Source organism: Mercenaria mercenaria, chromosome 5 (genome assembly GCF_021730395.1).
Source record: "Mercenaria mercenaria strain notata chromosome 5, MADL_Memer_1, whole genome shotgun sequence".
NCBI lineage: Eukaryota > Metazoa > Mollusca > Bivalvia > Venerida > Veneridae > Mercenaria > Mercenaria mercenaria.
This window is the reverse complement of record NC_069365.1, coordinates 72,815,824-72,834,677: the sequence shown is the minus strand read 5'-3', so window position 1 is coordinate 72,834,677 and position 18,854 is coordinate 72,815,824. Positions and strand designations below refer to the sequence as shown.

Here is an 18,854-nt window from a genome sequence, read left to right as displayed (position 1 = left end):
TTTATTCGAGTATTGCACAATTACAAGTCATAAATATGACAGATTACATCGTATATTGGTCATAGCAAATAGGATTGACATAAATGAACTTCATTTGATCAATGAACTCTTTGAAATTAGAGACAATCTTATGGAACTACATCACTTCGCTGTGTTGTGAGGCCATTTAAGAATGAGAAATCGGGCGATAGCAAGGACTCGTCAAACGCTTGACAGCGTTTAGCCGACTCAATAAATATCATATGGCAGTGTGTGTGACACTGATATTGTCAATCCTCGAAACAGAATTTCACTACTTGGCTTGCGCCTCGGGTGACATTCTGCCCTCAGGTTGACAATATCAATGTTACACACACTATCATATGATATTTATATAATGTCACAAACACGTCACACACACTGTCATATGATATTTATATAATGTCACAAACACTTTTGAACCTAGGGCAATAATTTGAACAATTACAGTAGACATTATAAATCTGATATCACACGCCAAATATCAAGGCTCTAGCTATTATTGATTTAGAGAAGAAGATTTTAAAAGTTTCTAATATAGTACAGTACATGTCAGACACAGGGGTGTGGCCATCTTTTTTCCTTAGGGCAATAATTTGGACAAGTATGGCTAGCAGTTTCACACAAGATTTTTAAAGTTTCCACTATATTTATATTATAGAGAAAAGTGACCACGCCCTCTGGCGGCCATGTTTTTTGACAATCAAAATAATTTGAACAATCTTGGTAGAGGTTCACACAAGTACCATTTGTGTAAAATTATTCTAAAATTGGGCCAGTTGTTTCACACTAAAAGATTTTTAAAATTTCCACTATACAAAGTGACCACGCCCTCTGGCGGCCATGTTTTTTGACGAATCAAAATAATCTGAACAATCTTGGTAGAGCGTCACACAAGGATCATTTGTGTAAAATTATTTTAAAATCAGGCCAGCAGTTTCACACAAGATTTCTAAAGTTTCTACTAAATAAATAAAGAAAAAAGTGACCAAGCCCGCTGGCGGCCATGTTTTTTTTATATATAAAATTGGTATAATTTGAATAATTTTGTTAGAGGGTGACATAAAGACTATTTGTGTGAAATTATTTCTAAATCGGACCATCGGCAATGTCGTTTGAAGATTTCCTCTATTTTTAGCTCTAGCGGCCCCTATGTGCAACCAAGCAGAACCGTTTGTACAAATTTGGAAGAGCAGGGGTTCCATTTGACCCGGGACCGGACACAGGAGATTTTCAAAAGACGCTCAAAGGACCCGACATGATATACTTGCCTGTGTGTCACTCGGGACCAGGGGGCATTTTCCTTTGATAATCCTTTCTCTTATCATTTACTTCCTGCAGTAAAACTGTGTCAACGATTAACATGTGTATTCCAAAATAAACACTCGCGGTCACTGAAAGCACGCATGCGAATCTCCAATACACTAATAATGATATGTGTGATGTAAGAAGGTGGAGTTAAACCGCTGTTGACAGGCAAGTGCAATGTCTTCATGCCTTTGATCTTCTGCTAAATCCCGCCCTTTATCCTGTAGACATGCCTCGCTCTTTTTTTTTCATCAGCAAATTACGTCACGCAGAGTGCACACAGGTAACGAGAATCAAAGAAGTGTTAAAATTAACTGATAAAGCATACTGATCCTGTGTACTGTCAAAAAGGCTCCAATTATTAAATTATCCACAAGCCGAACGCATGAAAAGTGACCTGCAAGATTTCTTCATGCAACATTTAAATAAGACCATTGTTTAGTGATCGTACCGTAATTTCAACTAGAAAATCCACAAATTTTAATGAATATTGAAAGCAAAAATAACTTTAGAATGTCGATGAATATCGAAAGCAAAAATAACTTTAGAATGTCCGTTCACGATTCTAATTATGCCCGATGTCATATGCAATTCTTTCAAAATTCCTTAACACAGCTGACTTTCAATGCAATTTTTTATGATAAGTAACATCAAAATTTGAGGAACTATCTCTGGTTTACCCTAGTGTGTCAAGTTAACTGAGCAAAAACTGCTTTCAGACGACATTCCGAAAGTGTACCAGTATCCGGATTGTACATTTTGAATATATTTCTAAAAGAGTGTTATAGCACATTTCTGTATAATGAAATATTGATGCAAGACCTAATCAACAAAACATGAACTTTGATAAACATTAGTTTACAATGTGGCCTGTAAAAGACATTTTTATTATGTTGTAGCATGATCTTGATTTTATTGTATTACCAGTTGCGTATTACGCTATAAGAAAAATTTGTCAATAATATTGACGTGTTGGGACAGGACTCACGACTGTATTTTGGAAAAGAACCCTTCAAAATTTGGACCCAAGGGTCCTGGGACTCTTTGGTTTTCAGGTCTAGTGGAACCCCTGGTAGAGGACTACCGTAGCAACATCCAGGCCAAGTTTCATCAAAATCCATTCTGTGGTTTTGGAGGAGATGTCGTTTAAACATAATTGTTGACGACGGACGACTTGACACACGGACGACGGACATAGCGTGACCACAATACCTCACAATGAGCACTTTGTGCTCAGGTGAGCTAAAAAGCCCATGTGTGAAATTTAATTTAATGACTTGAGACAACAAATTATCACAGAGCTTATCAAACTTGCGACACCAGGATCCATAGATCTGCGCTTTTTTGAGCTAGGTGGTCAGGCTAATACTAATACCTTATACATTACATGTACTTGTTCAGCATTTTAAAACTTCAAATATTCAAAAGCTGGATCCAAAAATCATACAAGACTAAGCTTTTGTCATACATGTACAAGGTGCCTACCTTTGGATCATGGATAAAAGCTCCGCCTTTAGTACATCCCGGTGGCATAACACCTGTTGTCATATACTTCAAACACTCAATAATCGTCTGAAATTGGAATGTACATTAATTAAATAATTACACAGATGTAATGAGCTTACAATTTCTTGTGTAAACAAACCCTAAAAAGCACTGCCACTAGTCTAATCTTGGTTACCTGGCATGTATGAAATAAATCAAAGACTGTATGGTGGACACTGCTAATTCAACAGAAGTCTGGACAAGAATCCATCAGTAAAGAGAGAGACCCCATATCAGAAAAACATTCTATGCAACATAATCCAAAAGCACATTCCATATAGGCAATCATCCTGCATCCCTGCTCTATGTTTTTCAGTGGTCACTTTCTTGTGGTGAACAAGTTAATAACACTGGTGTCTAAAAGTAAACAATAACATATTATCTGACTTACTTATATAAATCTTAAATGAAGTGTAAATTAAATTCTTTAGCTTCAAAAATAAAGTTCAACTGTTCAGGTAATAAACTGAAAAAAAAAACAACTCAGTCTAGTGAGAATGAAAACAGGGTTAAGAAACATACAGTCTTCCCTGTTCCATTTGGTCCAAGTATCAGTGTCAGAGGCTTGCAGAAATGGATCGTCTGTTTATCCTTTTCCTCTGGACCGAAACTTCGGATTCCAAGAATGCTCATCTTATCTATGGTAGACATATTGGTTGATGGAACACTTCACAGTCTACACATAGGCTTTCCCTTTAACAAAATAATAATAAAAATAACAATAAAGTCTTTATTCAACAAGAGGGCCATGATGGCCCTATATCGCTCACCTGTTATCATTGCACTTGAGGACAAGAAGGTCCTCAGAAAAAATATCTAAGTCCAAAGGACAGTAACAACAAAGGGAAGAAATTTAACCAAAAAGAAAAAAAAATATATTTGGAGGTACCATCCATGTTGTACCAGAAAAGTGGTCTCGGTTTTTCCCTACGGCCAATAATAAAAAAGTTACTAAAAATAAGCTATTTATAGTAACGTAAAAGGGAAGTAATTAAAAAAAAAATTATTGTAAGTGAAGAAAAGAAGGATCTGCCAAATAAATCTGTTGACATAAATGAAATTTCAGATCAGTATCTTCAGTAGTTACGGAGATATACCCATTTTAATTTGAAATAAAGGGAGGTAATTTGACATAAAATCAGTCCATAGTTATCTACCCTGATTGGCTCAGTCCAACTAATGACAATAATGAAATTTCAAATAAGTACAATAAGTACTTACTGATATAAATCCATTTTGATTACAATCAGGGGAGGTAATCAGATATAAAATAACTCTGAACCTACGCTTGGATCTGATTTGTCATGGAATCAAAGAATTATTGTTGTTGAAGTTATTTTGGAAGTTTGTATCAAATAAAACCATAAATGAAGTCTCTATATGGCTGCAAAAGCCAAAATAGCCAAATTTGGACCTTTAAGGGGCCATAACTCTGGAACCCATGAAGAAATCTGGCCAGTTCAAGGAACCAAGATCTTGTGGTGATACAAGTTGTGTGCAAGTTTGGTTAAAATCGAATCATAAATGAAGCTGCTATTGTGCAGACAAGGTCAAAATAGCTAATTTTGGCCCTTTCAGGGGCCATAACTCTGGAACCCATAATGGAATCTGGCCAGTTCAAGAAAGGAATCGAGATCTTATGGTGATACAAGTTGTTTGCCAGTTTGGTAAAAATCAAATCATAAATAAAGCTGCTACTGTGCAGACACGGTCAAAATAGCCAATTTTGGCCCTTTCAGGGGCCATAACTCTGGAACCCATAATGGAATCTCGCCAGTTCAAGAAAGAAACCAAGATCTTATGGTGATACAAGTTGTATGCCAGTTTGGTTAAAATCAAATCATAAATGAAGCTGCTATTGTGCAGACAAGGTCAAAATAGCTAATTTTGGCCCTTTCAGGGGCCAAAACTCTAGAACCCATAATGGAATCTGGCCAGTTCAAGAAAGGAACCAAGATCTTATGGTGATACAAGTTGTGTGCCAGTTTGGTAAAAATCAAATCATAAACTAGAAAATGCTTTTGTAAAAAAGCACATGTCTCCCCAAATGCAAAGTCCTATAGGCAAGAAGTCAATAGGGGTCAGAAGCGAAAGTCAAAGAGACACTGATGGTTGGCTGCAATAAGGTTTATCTACTTGGCATGTCCAGTCATCCCGCTAAATTTCAATACTCTTGGCCTAGTGGTTCTCAAGTCACTGTTCAGGCTCCTGTGACCTTGACCTTTGATCAAGTGATCTCAAAATAAATAGGGGTCATCTACTCTGCATGTCCAATCATCCTATTAAGTTTCAACATTGTAGGTCAAGTGGTTCTCAAGTTATTTCCAAAAAATGATTTTACATGAACAGGCCACTGTGACCTTGACCTTTAATTGACTGACTCCAAAATCAATAGGGGTCATCTACTCTGCATGTTCAATCATCCTATGAAGTTTCAACATTCTGGGTCAAGTGGTTCTCAAGTTATTGATCGGAACTGGTTATCAATGTTCAGGCCCCTGTGACCTTGACTTTTAACAGAGTGACCCCAAAAACAATAGTGGTCATTTACTCTGTATGAACAATCATCCTATGAAGTTTCAACATTCTGGGTCGAGAGGTTCTCAAGTTATTGATTGGAAATGGTTTTCCATGTTCAGGCCCCTGTGGCCTTGACCTTTAACAGAGTGACCCCAAAAATGTTAGGGGTCATCTACTCTGCATGACCAATCATCCTATGAAGTTTCATCATTCTGGGTCAAGTGGTTCTCAAGTTACTGACCGGAAATGGTTTTCAATGTTCAGGCCCCTGTGGCCTTGACCTTTCACAGAGTGACCCCAAAATCGTTAGGGGTCATCTACTCTGCATGACCAATCATCCTATGAAGTTTCAACATTCTGGGTCAAGTGGTTCTCAAGTTACTGACCAGAAATGGTTTTCAATGTTCAGGCCCCTGTGACCTTGACCTTTAACGGAGTGACCCCAAAATCGATAGGGGTCATCTACTCTGCATGACCAATCATCCTATGAAGTTTCAACATTCTGGGTCAAGTGGTTCTCCAGTTATTGATCGGAAATGGTTTTCCATGTTCAGGCCCCTGTGACCTTGACCTTTGATGGAGTGACCCCAAAATCGATAGGGGTCATCTACTTTGCATGTACAATCATCCTATGAAGTTTCAACATTCTGGGTGAAGTGGTTCTCCAGTTATTGATCGGAACTGGTTTTCAATGTTCAGGCCCCTGTGACCTTGACCTTTGACGGAGTGACCCGAAATCAATAGGGGTCATCTACTCTTCATGATCAATCATCCTATGAATTTTTAACATTCTGGGTCAAGTGGTTCTCCAGTTATTGATCGGAAATGGTTTTCAATGTTCAGGCCCCTGTGACCTTGACCTTTGATGGAGTGACCCCAAAATCGATAGGGGTCATCTACTTTGCATGTACAATCATCCTATGAAGTTTCAACATTCTGGGTGAAGTGGTTCTCCAGTTATTGATCGGAACTGGTTTTCAATGTTCAGGCCCCTGTGACCTTGACCTTTGACGGAGTGACCCCGAAATCAATAGGGGTCATCTACTCTTCATGATCAATCATCCTATGAATTTTCAACATTCTGGGTCAAGTGGTTCTCCAGTTATTGATCGGAAATGGTTTTCAATGTTCAGGCCCCTGTGACCTTGACCTTTGACGGAGTGACCCCAAAATCAATAGGGGTCATCTACTCTTCATGACCAATCATCCTATGAAGTTTCAACATTCTGGGTCAAGTGGTTCTCTAGTTATTGATCGGAAATGATGTTCAGGCCCCTGTGACCTTGACCTTTGACAGAGTGACCCCAAAAACAATAGGGGTCGTCTACTCCAGCAGCCCTACAACCCTATAAAGTTTGAAGGTTCTAGGTCAAATGGTTCTCTAGTTATTGCTCGGAAATGAAGTGTGACGTACGTACGGACGGACGGACGGACAGGGCAAAAACAATATGTCTCCTGGGGGAGACATAATAAAGCTGCTACTGTGCAGACAAGGTCAAAATAGCTAATTTTGGCCCTTTCAGGGGCCATAACTCTGGAACCCATAATGGAATCTGGCCAGTTCAAGAAAGGAACCAAGATCTTATGGTGATACAAGTTGTGTGCCAGTTTGGTAAAAATCAAATCATAAATAAAGCTGCTATTGTGCAGACAAGGTCACGGATGGTGGACGGATAGCTCAGTGGTTTGCACACTGGCCTTCCAATCCTGAGGTCGGAGGTTCGATCCCCGGCAGCTATTCGGGAATTTTCAGAAACGCTTTTCAGTGTTTCCCACCTAACTAGAGGTGTACTGGTCAGGAACCCAGGCAATCCTTGCGTGTATCAGTGCTATACACTGGGCACGTTAAAGAACCAGGCTGTCTATTCGCAACGAGCTAGGCTAAGTTAGCCGGACAGCCTGTATCTGATTTCTGATCTCTCTGTCGTGGGGGCTTTGTCTCACTCTGTCCCTCTGGTCAGATCGCTCTGTGTCTGTACTAGTAGAGGATGAATTATGCGCCCTGTGTGGCTGCATTTGAACTATGTAAAGCGCCTTTGAACGTGAAATTGATCATGAAAAGGGCGCTATATAAATCTGGTATAATAATAATAATAATAATAATAAAATAGCTAATTTTGGCCCTTTCAGGGGCCATAACTCTGGAACCCATAATGGGATCTGGCCAGTTCAAGAAAGGAACCGAGATCTTATGGTGATACAAGTTGTGTGCAAGTTTGGTTAAAATAAAATCATAAACGAAACCACTATCGTGCAGACACGAAATTGTTGACGGACGCACGGACGGACGACGGACGAAGGGTGATCACAAAAGCTCACCTTGTCACTATGTGACAGGTGAGCTAATAAAAGTTACATACAAAGTGTACATAACAAGAGCTGTCTGTAAGACAGCACGTTCCACTATTCTGGGATTTGACAGTAAAATGAATATATATCTCAATAAGAGACCTCTACTTTAAAAGGAAGATACACCAAGGGGCATAATTCTGTCAAGAACACAAACAAGAGTTATTGGGATTGTTACCACACATGCAGATGATGATGGTAAAGATATATTTTGAGTTTCAAACCATTATCTTATATGGTACCAAAGTTATGTCAAGAAAACGAAGTTTGTTAAAAAATTTAAGTATGAAAGGGGCATAATTTGGTCAAAAATACAAATCAGAGTGATGGGGATTGTTACCACACATGCAGATGATGATGATAAAGATACATTTTAAGTTTCAAGTCTTTAAGTTATATTGTATAAAAGTTATATCCAGAAAGTGAAGATTGCAAAAAAAAATTTTTAAGTACAAAAGGGGCATAATTCTGTCAAACATACAATCAGAATTATGGGGTTTGTAACCACACATGCAGATGATGATTGTAAAGAAATATTTTTAATTTCAAGTCATTATCTTTTAAAGTACCAAAGATATGTCTATAAATGAAGCTTTCGAAAAAATTTAACTTGAAAACAATTCCAAGTATAACAACTTGACTATAATGGGCCCAGCCCCGGCATGTACTTTGTTTGTATGCTGGACAATGTTCATGTGAACTTAAAGTCAGATATAAGCAATAGTAACAAAGATATGACAGAAAAACAAAGGTTGCCGAAAAATTTAACCTTAAAAATAACCTAAGTATAACACTTTAGTGACCTTGACCTTGATTATAATGGGCCTAGCCCCTTTACATACTTTGTTTGTATAATGGACAATGTTTATGTGAAGTTACAGTAAGATATAAGCAATAGTAACAAAGATATGACAGAAAATCAAAGGTTGCCGAAAAACTTTTAACCAAGAAAGGTCACGCCGATGCTGGGGCGAGTAAAATACACCCCCTATTCTCCAAATAGTGGAGCTAAAAATGAAATGCATACTTTTTTCCAGTATGGCCTTCAGTTAAAAACAATAAAAACAACAATATACATGTATTAACTTAACAATAAAATAAACTTGCTGGTGATGCTGGAGTGCTTATAAACAGTCAGGGGTGTAACTGTTTTAAGTTATCGCAGTTTATAACCCATTTGAGTTATTGCTTAAACTTTCATAACTTGTTTCAGTTATCATAAAATATTACAAAGCCCTCTTGTGCCAATTCCTCATTTTGAATGAGACAAATGCAATTATTTCCTGAATCCTTGACCTTGTATCTTTCCAGCTGTGCAGTAAATTTTTTTGAGCAAGGCTGATAAAGCTTTACGCAAACGTTTTAAAGCTATAAAACTCTGAATATCCCATTATGCTTATCAGGTCATGCTCAGACTAAAAGAGAATTTGATTAACCACAGTTTGCTACTAATTTCACTTTAAAGGTCACTTTGTGAGAACAGCAAACAGACTTTTTTTGAATAACCTACCTGATCCACAAATAGGTAAATTTCGATGCCTGGTGACCCCATGATTTTTTGGTATCATTTGAAAGAGTTGTGTCTACTGAACAAGAATTAATAAATAAAACGACCATAAATAATATGCAAGAATAATTACAGTCCTGTTTTATGACCGCAAAATGATAAATCTTACACTGTAACAACTGGATTTCTGTTGAAGTATCATTGAAGACTATAAGGTAAAAAATTAGAAATTCTATAACATATTTTTATCATGTAATTAATATTTTCTTTTTCAGTAGACAATACACTTTCAAATGATACCAAAATTATATGAGGTTACCAGGCATCAATATTGGATATATTTATATAGCACTGTTATATAGAACTTGCTTATTTGTGGATCGGATACCTTAACTACATTTTATAACTAATACAGGTTATAAAATGCTTGAAAAAGTAACTGAAATAGGTTACATAACTTAAAACAGTTACACCCCTGACTGATAAATTGCCTTGAGTTCTACATGTATATTAGTTATCTGAGACGTCTTTAGCTATAGCCATTGTTGATGACACAAAGTCAGTTGATTATTTACAATTTTATTTCCAACGACAACAAATGAAAGATGCTAGGACTTCATAATTCACAGTTCTAAAGTTACTGAAATCTTATACAAAGTTTTTAATCAATTCACACAATTCATAACAGACCTTAACTATTCACTAGGTAAGACTATACACAGCAGTGTTGCAGCAACAAGCAGTTTAATAACTACAAATGTATAGCATTCTGTTTGCGTAATGAAATTCTAACATGAAGTAGTTGTTGCCAAGTAGCACAAAGTATTTTCCAATCTAATATTTATCATAATGTATTAATTCCTTTTTCTTCTATAAATGAATAATCTAAATATCACAAAGTATTTCTTTCGTATCTTATTTTTCTCCCTTATATTTTTATCTATTATATCTTTCTAAAAATTTTTTGGTTATATACTGTTGACATGTTGAGTAAACTTACTCCCAAGCTTAAAAGATATGTTTTGATATAACAAAAAGTATCAAACTGAAAGTAACAACAATAAACAATAAATAAGTGACAAGTAAGAATAATAAAGCTGTTTGTTAAGTAACAATAAAAGTGATAATCATTACTCTAGTACATGATATCAAACTTAGCGAATGTCAATCATAGGTGAGATTATAATTACTTAAAAGGTAGAATTTACTTATGCTGATTAAAAGAAATGAAATATGCTTTAAAAAAAAAGATGAAAAGTAAGATGTTTATTAAAACATTAGAATAAAACAATATGATTCAAAATCAAAGTCATAAATCCATATTATACAAATTACAAGCATCATTTGATTCCAAATATGTCATTTTATGATTCACATTTAGAAATGTTCAGTAACAAAAAATAAGAGGGTCATGATGACCCTGGATCGCTCACCAGAGTAATATGTTTCAAATGTCAAACTGATGATTTTTAGAAATTTTTTGGAAAATTTTCCGATGTACAATCAAGTAACCACTGGGGCGGGGCCAATTTTACCCCGGGGGTCATGATTTGAACAAAGTTTGTAGAAGTCGACTAGGCAATGTTACATATCGAATATCTAAGATCTAGGCCTTCTGGTTTATTTTAAGCAAATTTATGAAGATTTCCCTATGTACAATAAAGTAACCCCTGGGGCTGGGTCAATTTGACCCTGAGGGGGTCAATATTTTAACAAATTTTGTAGAGGTCCACTAAGCAATGCTACATGTTGAATATCTAAGCTCTAGGCCTTCTGGTTAATTTTTAGAAAATATTGAAGATTGTTCTATGTACAATCAAGTAACCCCATGGGGCGGGGCCAATTTGACCCCGGGGTCATGATTTGAAGAAATTTTGTAGAGGTCTACTAGGCAATACTACATGTCAAATATCTAAGACCTAGGCCTTCTGCTTTATTTTTAGAAATTTTTTGAAGATTTTCCTATGTACAATCAAGTGACCCCTGGGGCGGGGTCAATTTTGACCCTGGGGTCATGATTTGAACAAATGTTGTAGAGGTCCACTATGCAATGCTACATGTGAAATATCTAAGCTCTAGGCCTCTTGGTTTATTTTAAGAAATTTTTTGAAGATTTTCATATGTAAAATCAAGCGACCCCTAGGGCGGGGTCAATTTTGACCCCGGGGGTCATGATTTGAACAACTCTAGTAGAGGTCCACTAGGCAATGCTACATGTCAAATATCTAAGCTCTAGAGCTTCTGCTTTTTGAGAAGAAGATTTTTTAAGGTTTTCCTATGTAAAATCAAGTGACCCCTGGGACGGGGTCAATTTTGATCCCGGGGGTCTGATTTGAATAAATTTTGTAGAGGTCCACTAGGCAATGCTACACGTGAAATATCTAAGACCTAGGCCTTCTGCTTTATTTTTAGAAATTTTTTGAAGATTTTCCTATGTAAAATCAAGTGACCCCTGGGGCGGGGTCAATTTTGACCCTGGGGTCATGATTTGAACAACTTTAGTAGAGGTCCATTAGGCAATGCTACATGTCAAATATCTAAGGTCTAGGGCTTCTGGTTTTCAAGAAGAAGATTTTTTAAGATTTTTCTATGTAAAATCAATTGACCCCTGGGGCAGGGTCAATTTTGACCCCGGGGTCATGATTTGAATAAACTTGGTATAGCTCCACTAGGCAATGCTTCACACCAAATATCTAAGCTCTAGGGCTTCTGGTTTTTGAGAAGAAGATTTTTAAAGTTTTTCCTTTCGGTTGCCATGGCAACCAGAGTTCTGCATGGAATTCAATTCTTACAACAATTTTTAGAGAAGACCATCCAAGGAACATCCCTGTGAAGTTTCATCAAAATTGGCCTGTTGGTTTAGGAGGAGATGTTGTTTAAAGGAAAGTGTGGACGGACGGACGGACGATGGACGGACGGACGGAAGGACGGATGACGGACGGTGAGCGATCACAATAGCTCACCCTGAGCACTTTGTGCTCTGGTGAGCTAACAAAGGCAAAAACAAAGGCAAAAATATAGCTCACAATACATGTATAGTATACAAACATTTACAATTGTCACAAATCATTTATATATCTTTACAAACAAGATGTATCAATGTTTTGAAAAGTTTCCCATTTATACATTTGATAGACACACATAAATTTAAGAGAAAAAAAAAACAACAAAAAGTAAACAGCATCATATGTAACAAGAGCTGTCCGTAAGACAGTGCACTCGACTTTTCTCAGTGCTTGACTCTGAATTAGAGCTTTGCCAGTAAAAAAAAATTTCTAAGTTGAAAAGGGTCAAAACTCTGTCAAAATTCAAATCAAAGTTATGGGAATTGTGTCTCCTGGTGTAGACTTTGATATTTTGAGTTTCAAGTCAAAAGCTTTAACAGTAACAGAGATTTTTGACTTTTAACAAAAAATTCTAAGTTAAAAAGGGGGATAATTCTGTCAAAATTCAAACCAGAGTTATGGATATTGTTTCTTCTGGTGTAGACTTTGGTGGTAAATAAGTATTTTAAGTTTCAAGTCAAAAGCTTTGATAGTAACAGAGATATTTGACTTTAACAAAAAATTCTAAGTTAAAAAGGGGCATAATTATGTCAAAGTTCAAACAGAGTTATGGAAATTGTGTCTCTTGGCGCAGACTTTGATTGTTTATAACTACTTTGAGTTTCAAGTCAAAACCATTAATAGTAACAGAGATATTTGACTTTATCAATTTTTTTTTAAAAATTCTAAGTTAAAAAGGGGCATAATTCTGTCAAAAATCAGAGTTATGGGGATTGTTTCTTCTGGTGTAGACTTTGATGGTAAATAAATGTTTTAAGTTTCAAGTCAATAGCTTTGATAGTAACAGAGATATTTGACTTTATCAAAAACTTTAACCAAAAATTCTAAGTTAAAAAGGGTCATCATTCTGTCAAAATTCAAATCAGAGTTATGGGGATTGTTTCTCCTGGTGTAGACTTTGATAGTTAATAACTATTTTAAGTTTCAAGTCAATAGCTTTGATAGTAACAGAGATATCTGACTTTATCAAAAACTTTAACCAACGGCGATGCCGATGCTGGGGCAAGTGCAATAGCTCTCCTTTTTCTTCGAAAAGTCAAGCTAAAAATGGAAAGAACTTATTATTCTAAGCAATGGATTTGTTTCAAATTATTTTAGAATGTTTGAAATTTGTCCATGACTCCTCGACTTCAGCAGGTACTTTATTCCAAATATTAACATTGAAGAATGAGAACTGACCTTTAAGACTTGTGCAAGGTCTTATACCTTTAAGCATCAACAGGCCCCAGAAAAGTCACAAATTACCCCCCTCTGTATACCACTAATTAACAAGTGGTACAAACACGATAATAGGCTGTTCTTCCAAGCATTGTTTATCAATTAACTTTTACACATTGATTAATAAACACCTTTGATAATGACAGACATTATTGTACTAAATACACACTGCGAGATGACAATGTGTCAGTCGACGCATGGCGTTATTGACATTATGTCAGTAGCTAATTTATATACGTCGCTCTGCCTGCCATACTTCCACTTGTGGCGGTGAACAATATTGAAATTCACTGGGATTTTGATTGACAAGGGGCAGAACCAGCATGCCCACTCATTTTTAAAGTTAAGGACACATGTACCCCCTGCTTTTGCAAAATAGGTGTACACTTCAAAATTTGAGGGTACACTAGTCACTACATGACAAATCTGAAATTTTTCTATTTAACTACTGAAATTTGTATATACATGTTGTTTTTTTTCATTTTTTTTTTCATGCAGAACTCTCGCGGGTGGAGTACAACAGATGAGATAATTTTAGAAAATTTAAAATGTTTTTCCAAAGTTAAGATAGGAAATTCTGAATCAAAGGACACCTCCCTATATTATACTAAATATAATTAAGTTTTCAACAAGGTTCATTTATTCCCGATTTCTTGGACGGAACACGATTCGTCCGAAATAACATACAGTCAACTGAAGACTGGTAAAAATCGCCGATCAATAATAATGCCCAAACTATTACAGATATGTAATGTGTATCAAAACTGCAATTAAATATAAAAAAAAAAAAATAAAATACTGTTAACCTTTTGCTGAGTTCGTAAAAGCTAAAATGCTTTTTTGCATTTCTTATCCATACTTCTTTTGCACACGACCCATGTGACATCTGACTAAAACACTTACCAATCCCCTCTATGTGACTGACAATTACGCCAAGAATTCGGTGATGGAAACAAAATTATCATGTCCCTGAACTGGATCTGCGTTTAAGACCGTACCAAACAAGTGGCAAGTGCGCGATGAAGTAAACAGCGATTTGGCAGCTGAACATAGGAGTTCCAAATCTCTGTGTGCATGTACCCCCAACAAGTGATTTTTATGCGTGCATTTGATATTTTGTGCGTGATTCACCTACTGCAGTGCGTGAATGGGCATGCTGAGAACTTTCGAACTCGAGATGCATCAAAGAAAATTTCCGCAGGCCAAGCCGACGCACAGGGCATTTTTGTGCAGGTCAGTTATGAGTTTTTCTCGAATTTCGCGTGTCAAAACCTGGAACCTCGGGTCTACCGTACACCCTGCATGTCTTTTCCACCAAAAAAAAAAACAAAAAAAAACCATGAGTATATTTTTTAATTTTTTAAAGAGCGGCACTTAAAGTCTACTTTCCACAGCCATATTTGTTTACATTAAAGGTCAAAGTCTTTGAAATACCTACACTAGGTTTAGGAAAAATCACTCCAGATGGTAATGCAGCATTAATTAGAAATGGTTGGAAGCAGGAAGTGGGCAAATCATTTCCTGCAAGCTTGCTCAAACTGAGCAAAATTATGTTACTATATTTTCTTTTTCCCTCTAGCTCACCTTAAGGCATTGTTTTATTCATATTACGATTCCGTTTACCACAGAACATATTACGGACATACGTCTATAACAACAATTAAACGAATAAAATTTGCTGACTCAAATAATTTGTTCACTATCGCGAAAACAGAACATAAACAAGAATTACACAAATTCGAAGAATAAAACACAACATTCTTCTAAGTAAGTCATTTGAATACATTAATATTTACATAAAACCTTACTTTTAGTTGGTCAGTATTTCTTTCAAAGACTTTTAAGGGGATATATTTATTTTAATTCTTCTTGAAATCGCGGGAAAGGATCAGTTATTATAAAAAAAATTTATTAGCATATATCCTGTTTAAAATAACAACTTTTATATCAACAAAAATAAAGTCATTTTTCTTCTATTTATATATAGATAAGTAGTGCACATTTACTGTTTATTTTAATCATTTAGTATTATTGTTTGCAGAAAAAAAGGACTGCTCCCTTTTGGGGGTTTCTTCTGTCTATTACCCGTACAGAGCCGTACTTTAAATCAGAGACGTGATAAGATTATGAGCCTGTCACCTACTCTAATTTTGCTAAAAGACTATTAGAATTATGGTTGTTTCAATAAGATAACATGTTAGACACGAAAAAGTAGTATAACTCTATATAGGTTAAACCAGTCCATTTTTTCACAAGTTCTTTTCCAACACACTTATCCCCTTTTAAAATTTAAAATGCCCACTGCCACCGACAATTTAAAACTCATACTTTCAGCCAGGCTCTTGTAAAGTTTTTCGAATTTCATCCCCAGAAATGTAGTGTTATGAGAGTGACAAGGTCAAGGTCTCCATTGCAAGCACATTACATGCTAAAAGGTGAAACATTGGCACTGGAGCGGACATCAAAATATCTCGGTGTCGATATACAGTCTGACCTTTCATGGAAAAGCCACGTCGACAGAGTATCTAAAAAGGCAATGAACATGCTTGGCTTCCTTTGACATAATCTACATAAGACCAGTCGGGAAACAAAGACACAAGCCTACATCAGTCTTGTACGTTCCACCCTCGAATACTGCCACACCAGAAAGTTTTGACAAGGAAGATAGAAATGGTACAACGGAGGGCTGCTCGCTTTACAACAAACTGGTACCATAACACCAGCAGTGTGTCCGATATGTTGGAAGAGCTCAAGTGGGAAACTCTGGAATCATGTCGCTGCAAACATGAAGTCACTATGTTCTACAAGATAGTTCACTACCTTGTAGCCATAGACCATGAAGACTACCTTACACCGGCGACGGTCCTGCCCAGATCCTCACACAGCAACATATATCTACCATGTCGAACATTAACTGACTGCTACAAGTACAGCTTTTTTCCCAGGAGTATCCCTACATGGAACTTTCTGCCAGCAACACCCAGCCAGCATGGCTATATCAGCCCGATATAGGTATAATGTCGGAATGTCAGCAAAATGTGTCGATGTAGGGCCGACATCGGGCCGTTGTAGTGCCACAAAGTAATGAAATCGGTAGATCGACGTCAATCAGTGTAACTATTTCATACGTCGGATTGACATCGGGGCGATATTGGATTCTCTTATAACTATATTTTTCAAAATATTATTGGTAAACGTGAAAAAGTTATCTAATTGTTTATGTGCTAATTTATTAAGCAAATATGATGTATGCCAGAATTAATCAAACTAGGTTCCAAACATTTGTAGACGGTATTTATCAAAATTTTATATGTAATAAAGGGAGGTAATGATTAAAATGCATTTTTATTTTTATGTAAAATGTCGCCATAGAAATATTTATATTTACAAAATATTGAAAATATAAATATGTTTAAAATTCTAACTGAACAATTTTAATAGTGTTAAGAATATACAGAAAGCTTACGTAACTGTATAAAACATGTAATATTTAGTTGTGAAAATATTTTATCAATAAAATCAAATAAGCATAGTACACATGTTGCGAGGCACATCAGTTCTCAAGAAAGTTACTCTGAGAATTTATAAAGTGTATGTTTTAAGAAAACTTGGATAAAGCACTGCGTGTCAAACTATTTCACGACCACGATATGATCTAAAAAATACCGGGCCGATATCATTTTGATGTTGGCCAAATATCGTTTGCAAATATTGGACCAATGTCATGATGATGTTGGCCCGATACCGTCTGCCGACGTCGGGCCGACATCATTCCTATTTGCAGCCGAAATTGAAGCCGATGTCGGGCTGTTATAGACAACGGCGTCGGTTTGATATCGGGCCGATATAGAATGCTGGCTGGGCAGTTGCTTAGCCCCCCCCTCTTTGGCATCATTTAAGAGAGGGCTATCAACCCTGACTTTCTAAGGGGACTCTGTCCAAGCTACAAAGTAGCTCCAAATGAGGGACTTGAGCTATGTCGGCGGGGCTCCGCGCCCCGGTACCGCCACGGAAGTAGAACAGGTCATTTCCTGATGGTGTGAAAGTAGCTGGTCAACACTTTTCTACACTTGTTTCTATCTTTTTACTTAGCACCATGCATCCTTAGACCGATCTGCTTCTTACTTTATCTATCAGCTCTTCTATATACTTTCTCTTATCCTTGCGCATCGTCATAGAATTGTCAAGTCTGACAGTATGACGTACTGATGTAGATGAAATTCCACAGAAAACATGGTTTTGCTTTATTTTGACACAAACTTTATCATTTTATGTCCAGTTTAAAACAAATTACAAGACAACTTAAATTATTATGTAGATTTTTAAAACTTTTTTTTTTAACTTATTGATAGCACATTAACGTTGATCAGAATTGAACACCCTCATGTAGATATCAATCATGATGATGACAATGATGTCGATGATGCTTATTATTATTATTATAAAAAGGAAAACGGTATAAATATATAACTTTTTTAAATTAAAACAATAGTTTCTCTCTCTCTTTTTTTTTTTTTTAAAAAATATATACAATTAAGGAAAACCATATTCTGTTTATTTCCCGGTCATCATGAGTTATGTCAGCTAAAGTTAAATCGAAATTCTTCATTAGTTTAAACAATATGTTATGAAACTATTTGCATCTGTTGACATGTCGCATTTACAAGTAACAGTATAATGGACTGAGCAAGAACAGATCTTATTTTGAAACCAACTCCCTTTCCACTACGTAATACCTACGGTGACTAAATAAATAATTTAACGTATGTACATGTAAATTCCTAATTAAAGAACGTCAGGGATATAACGCTGTTTGGACGATTTTATATCATTTTTACATTTTTTTTTAAATTGAAAGAGATATTTTACTTTTTTTGCTTTATTCTTTTTGATTGTTTTTCAACACGAATAAGCACACACGACATCGTTCGGTAGAAAGTTATGTTCCTTCCGGTTTTTCACCGTATCTATCTATATATCTGACCCTATTTGCGCGTCGAGCTAAAATACTTCAAGTTGGTACAATACAAGTGATGAGAATAAGAGTAGTAGAGAAAATGAATCAAACTGACCCGGAGAGACTTGATAATTTTCACAAGGACTCTAACTTGCAGCATATACTATTTATTGGTTATTGTAGATGTTGAGGAATGGCATAACATATCATTCCATGTACTGCTTGAAAATAATCGATATATTTAGTATTGATGGTGATGAGCTTGAACATTTCGACTTGCGTGGTTCAAATACTCACACTTTAATAGCTTTTGGTATTGTTTAATTACCTGTAGGCTATGTTGCATGTTTTTAATATTGTCTTTTGG

The 18,854-nt window shown here is 36.2% G+C and overlaps 1 protein-coding gene across 1 annotated transcript in view; it reads right to left on the bottom strand.

Moving 5' to 3' along the window:
• Positions 1–15,445, bottom strand: part of LOC123558527 (DNA repair protein RAD50-like) — an 87,522-nt gene extending 72,077 nt beyond the window's left edge. Inside the window, exons 1-3 of the mRNA XM_053543927.1 lie at positions 15,339–15,445; positions 3,394–3,564; positions 2,812–2,898 (exon numbers count right to left, since the gene is read on the bottom strand). Coding sequence (XP_053399902.1) covers positions 2,812–2,898; positions 3,394–3,522 — 216 coding nt within the window. The 5' untranslated portion in view covers positions 3,523–3,564; positions 15,339–15,445. The remainder of the gene's footprint in view (positions 1–2,811; positions 2,899–3,393; positions 3,565–15,338) is intronic.
• Between the last annotated feature and the right edge of the window lie 3,409 nt (positions 15,446–18,854).